The following is a 5,902-nucleotide window of genomic DNA, read 5'->3' on the forward strand; positions in this document are numbered from 1 at the left end:
ATCTGCGATAATGAACGCGATATTGCCTAATTGTCAGTGAACTACGGCTCTGTGTATTAAATGCCGCTCCATCTGAAAGCAGGTGATGGAGATTTACTACTAATCACGGAACCGGCTTTACTGACGAGATGCGCATGACAATCGCATGCAATTAATTGCACAGCCCTAATGTAGACTCAAAACCACTATGTTGTAGATTATGTTGGCATTTTAATATGGTGAGCATAAAAACCTTTGATAGAAGGATGTAATCTCAGAAGTCCCCAGTTAACACAAAAAAGATCCAAAGATCAAGGAACCAGTAAGAGACACAATGAGCTTGATGAGAGAACTTTAAAGGAGCATTGTAGGAAAAAGTTTTTACTTGATGTTGTCTTTTTCATGCTTAATTACTATGGCTAATATTCTGATGCAAATATTCTTTCATAGGCCAGTAATGGACAGTGGTACCAGATGAATGACTCAATGGTGCATTCCAGTAACATCAAGGTTGTCCTTAATCAGCAGGCCTATGTCCTCTTTTACCTGAGGTAATATTCATGTTGTTTCATCTACTCTTCATATTGCAGTAGCCAGTAGAGATGCCTCATTTTTACAATCACATCTTTTCTGTGGCAGGATCCCTGAAAAGAAAAATACAGATGCTTCAAATACAAAGCAGAACATAGTGCACTCTGGGAGAACTAATATGACACCGGAGCAGCTGAAGAAGAGCACACTCAATGGACCTTTGTCTTCACCACAGGTTATGAAGGTAAGAAAGTGTGAAATGTGAGGAGAGTTAAAATCTGAAACCCATGAGATAATCATACAAAAATGTGTTTTTTGAAAAACATTATTTCTGTTAATTTGACACACAAAAATATGTCTTGATATGCAGTGTTTTTCTACTTTACCACATTAAAAGATGTGAATATAGGGATTAAAAGTGATAGAAAGGTGGTAAATAAACATTTGTATAAATAAATCACCTGCAAGGTCTGAGGGTGAGATTTTGGGAAGAGAAATAAGAAATTCAATGTGGACTAACTCGTAGAAAAGCATTTAAATTGTGGGAAAATTAGGTTCCATTTTTGAAGCATAAACCCCATTAAAAACGATGCAAGCTTCGGATCTTCCAATGTTTCTCTATGGCACTGAAACCTACAGATGTCCGAGTTCCGCTCCCCGTGCAACTGATACTCGACTGCCATTGGCTCATCTGCGTTTGAGGGGAGGGGCTTAACGTTAGGTCAATTGGTCACTACTCTCTGGAATACTTAATTCTGATTGGCCAGTCACAACATTGAGGTCAAGTCTTTTGTATAATGGTTGTACATTTCACTATTGTCTGTGGCAACTTACCACCAAATTCAATGTGGACTAACTCGTAGAAAAGCATTTAAATTGTGGGAAAATTAGGTGGGCAGCTCCCAAAACAATGCAAACCCAATATATGGCTTAATTAAAATTTGTATGTACATGTATCTCTCTAATGCACCGCCAAGTCTCTTTGGAATAAAAGTCACAGCACATTTCAGACTTATATTCTAGAAATTACATCATAATCATGTCTAGCGTGTTAAAGAGTCAAAAGAGGCTACCGCTGCATAACATCACATTTGTTCAAAACCTCTTATTTTTCCTTTTTCAGAAGCTTGATCCAGCTCACCTGAGGAAAATCCAGTCTGTGGATGGGGGTCTTGGTATTCCAGTAGCCAGAAACTGTTCAGGGGTCCAATCGCCGAAGATGTCTAATGGTACGGGGAACTCCCATGCCCCGCCCAAGCTGCCCAGTGGACCCACACTGATCGAGGAGCCCTTTAAGAAAGTGAAGAAGCCCATACCTCAGCCTCAGTCCCGCAGCAGCACTCCTGCTCCATCCAACGGCCTCCCCAGACCAGACACCGACAAGAGGAGCAACAGCGAGGGCCGCGGCCTGCCATCATCTACCTCACTCAAATCCCTGTCTGACAGCTCCTCAGCAGACACTTCCTCTGAGTCTAAAGTAAGTCTCCATAGCCTTGTATGTGCTGTTTAAGTGGTGGATTTTGTCAAGAAAAGTGACAGTCATACAAGAGTTTTGGTTAATGGTGACATGGTTTATTTCTTTAAATAGAAAATCTCTGAATACCAAATTCAAGTCTGAAGATGTTTCCCTTTTAGTTAACTCTAAATATTCATTGAATATTCACATTATTAAAGTACAGTGGGTTGTAAGTTAGGGCCCTGCAAAATCTGTTTTTAATCCCAAATTCCATTTAATTTTTTTCCAAATTCTGTTTTTTTCTGTTTTAATTTTTCAGGATTCCGTATTTTTTCCTGTTTTAATTTTTCTAGATTCTATTTTAATGGTTAAATTAAATGTTATTCATCAAAAAGCATGTATATTTAATTGAAATGAAAACTTACAATATTAAACGTAATAAGTTTAACAAAAATAAAATTAAGGCCCTATGAAATGTTTTTTTTTTTTACCAAATTCTGTTTTCCATTAATTTTCTGGATTCCATTTTAAATGTTTCTTTAAATATTAATAATCAAAAGCATCTCTAATTAATAGATTTTATTTAAAAAGTAGTTTATTATTTTATTTATTTATTTTTCAGAAATACTGCTAAATAATTCTGCTAAATAAATTCTGGTAAATTTATCTGGCAAATATTCCTTTAAAATAATGTTTTAATAATTTTATTATTATTAGTAGTAGTAGTAGTAGTAGTACTATCATTACATTAGGTAATATTTCTGTCATAGTTTCTTCAAGTTAAACTGAACTTTTATTTTGACGGGTTGTTTTGAAGACCTTTAGGTTTCTGTTTGCTATGATGATAGATTTTCTCAAAAGAAACGGTAAAATGCTCATGAAGTGACTCTCGGAGCAGTTCTAGAGATTGTACATGTACTCATATATTGAGGCGGCAGAGTCTGAAAACACAGCAAGCATCACTTACATTTCAGTATGTGTGTAGTAGCTTCTCTGAGAGTCACTTCACAAGCTTTTTAACCTTTTGTTTAAGGAGACTATCATCAAATACATACTGCAACCGCCAAATACACAATACAAACCTCCAAAATAAGTTTGGTTTAACTTGAAGAAATTATGACGTAACTATATTACTCCTCTATGCTACAATGTACTTCTCAAAGTAATAATAATAATATTTTTAAGGAATATCATATAACCAAAGAACATTTTTCATCCATGTTTTAATTCTGTTAATCCAGTTCTTAGGGGGTCTTATTTGAAACAAATAAATTACAATTAAAATGGAATGCTTTGTTGTTCATTTGATTTCATAAAAAAAAGTATTATTAGTTTAATTGGACACCACTTTTGATCATAAAACACAGAATCTAGGAAAAAATAAAATGGAAAATACAGAATTTAGTGGGAAAAAATGGATTTCATGGGGCCCTAAATTAAAAGGTAGCTACTCCATGGAGTTTAATTGTGAACAAACGAGTTACGTTTATATTCATTCTCAAGGCTTAACAAACATGTGGAAAGCATTTCCTTCCCCATTGTACATAAATATTGTGATAAATATCAATATAATATAACCTGATAAACATTGTGATTAATATTTTTGGCCAAATCGCCTAGTTTGATGTTCATCTCAGATGTCTTTTTTGTTTTCGTTCAGGAGTCTATTGGCACGAGGAGCGCACCTGTTGGCAACATGTCTAGTGTGAACAGTCCAGCATCTCCAGCTAAGAGCACAGAGCGTGTGAACTCGGAGGAGCAGAAGATGGTGAAACTGAAACCCCAGGCCCTCACCAATGTCTCATCAGAGCCCGTCAGCACCATGTCCCCCCCGCCCGCCAAACGACTCGCCCTGTCTGCCAAGAAGGTCAGTCTACCAGCCCCATCCACCCTTGTTTCATCTGCTGGTGGTTTTTAAGTCCGTTTGTGTGTTTGCCTTCCCATGTTTGTCCACTTCATTCCTTGTCGATGTACGGGTGTTGAAAAAGTATTGGAGCCTTGACATGTTGCTCACACTGGCCAGTAATAATACAATAATAATAAGTTTACGTCTTTCAGCTTATGTCTGTTTTGTGGGTTCGCAGTCTGCACTGCTGTCCTTTTTAAAAATTTATTTTATTTTTTTATTTTTTATTTCTAACAACTTCTAATTCTTCTCTGCTACACTTTCTTTTTTCCTTCCCCCTTCCTACTTTTTTTTTTCTTTCTTTTTGTTTGGTCTTGATGATTTCTTCCCATATGGGTCCCTTTGTCATTGACACGTTTCATGGCTGTTTTTTTATTTTATTTTATATTTTTTTAGACCACAAAGTTTTTATTTATGTCAATAACTGCAGGCCAGTCCCCGGCAGAGCCCGAGCAGCAGCACTGAGGCTCCGCCCCCTTCATCTCATCATCTGTCCAGTGACCCCTCACACCTTCTCAGCCGGGACTCCACCCACCCGCACCACAGGTACTCCCTCGCTCTGAAAGTGAGAGCAGATTCGGTTGAATTTTAACTTTCCTTTTCGGGTGAAATCACCAAGCCTTCAACCATTTGTCAAAATAGATGCGCTTTTCACAATCCAATTGATTCCAGTGGAACATATTTGATATTTATATTTGATTTGATGTGACTGAAGGCTGTTAGGAATAGGAGTATAGTCTATTAAGTATTAAAAACAAAACTTTGTGATTAATGGTAAATTTAAGTTTAGGCTCTGGGTCGGTGAGCTGCATCAGAGCTGCTTTGCTGTTGTCATGACACTCGGCACACATCTTGCTTGCTTTCGACTGTGCACATCCCACGTTTCCCTGCTAAAAAATCTAGTGAGCTGAGGTTCTGTTTTAATGCAGCAAAGGCTGTTGCAGAAGGTGGGCAGCTCTTAAAATATTTTGCTGAATTCTAAGGCAGCAATGATTGTCGTTCACTGACAAGAAAACCCCAGAAATCATTGTGGAAAGTTGTAAAAGAAATGCTTATAAATATAGTGAAATCAGAACTGAAAAGCTTTGATGATAATAGTTGTGTGTGTGCGCGAGCGTTTTTGTGACAAATGAGGACATAAATTTGTATAATGACAAAGGTATGACATAGGTATTACAAGGAGAAGGTGACTTTTCAGGACATTATATTTGTTCATTAGAGTCATTGCTGTTAGGGATGCACCGATACTGGTATCGGGTCCGATACTGCGCTCCTGTACTCGTAAAAATGCCCCGATACCACAAGTCGATACCAAACAGCATCTGAATAGAGCTGTGTCCAGAAAAAGGAACACTGAAAACAGAACAACAGAGAGTAGAATGGAGTTATTAGAGATTAAGGATGTCTATGAAGTACATGTAAGTAATTAATATAATGTTAAACATTCAATATTCACGCCTGTATAGCGGATATGCCCGAGCTGATAAGCATGGCGCGCTGAGTGGATTGAGCGCGCGGCTGCACAGATGCGCAAGCTTGTCGAGTGAATATCTCACAGACATCACTGGAAAGTTTGTAGTTCGGTCGGATATGTCAAAAGCAAGTAAGTAAAACAATGCACAAGTTACTAAAGTTATTTGACGGTAAGGAGAGAGAGCGAGAGAGAGAGAGAGTCCAAGAGCGCGCACTTCTGTTGCATGATCTTGATTGCTGTTCGCTCAATTAGCGCATGCATTTGGATTAAAACTAAATCGTAAATATAAAACAAACAGAAATTATAGGGGCATTCACTATAAACAGCATTTAGTTTAAAAATCAAGCATACATAACTTTATTTAAAGCAGAAGTGAAACTAGCAGACTGGGTGAAATGTGCTAGGCTGTAAGTGTCTCTCTCATTCTGCACCAATACAAACGTGTGCACTGCATATGTTTAGCTTGCTTTAAGGCCAAAGTATACTTCGGTTTTTACTCGTACGCGAGGGTCCGTGTACACTGCGCGTGACGCAAATTACATCACCAAAATAGTAC

At 37.7% G+C, this 5,902-nt stretch overlaps 1 protein-coding gene across 1 annotated transcript in view; it reads left to right on the forward strand.

The window, feature by feature from the left end:
- The window catches only part of LOC107732145 (ubiquitin carboxyl-terminal hydrolase 36), a 27,126-nt gene that overhangs the window by 12,635 nt on the left and 8,589 nt on the right, over positions 1 to 5,902 (forward strand). The window contains exons 11-16 of the mRNA XM_016543414.1: positions 430 to 530; positions 619 to 754; positions 1,634 to 1,987; positions 3,627 to 3,833; positions 4,303 to 4,452; positions 4,663 to 4,673. Of these exons, the coding sequence (XP_016398900.1) occupies positions 430 to 530; positions 619 to 754; positions 1,634 to 1,987; positions 3,627 to 3,833; positions 4,303 to 4,452; positions 4,663 to 4,673 (959 nt within the window). The remainder of the gene's footprint in view (positions 1 to 429; positions 531 to 618; positions 755 to 1,633; positions 1,988 to 3,626; positions 3,834 to 4,302; positions 4,453 to 4,662; positions 4,674 to 5,902) is intronic.

The sequence above is a fragment of the Sinocyclocheilus rhinocerous genome, unplaced genomic scaffold, assembly GCF_001515625.1.
Source record: "Sinocyclocheilus rhinocerous isolate Xijiao unplaced genomic scaffold, SAMN03320098_v1.1 scaffold1450, whole genome shotgun sequence".
Lineage (NCBI taxonomy): Eukaryota > Metazoa > Chordata > Actinopteri > Cypriniformes > Cyprinidae > Sinocyclocheilus > Sinocyclocheilus rhinocerous.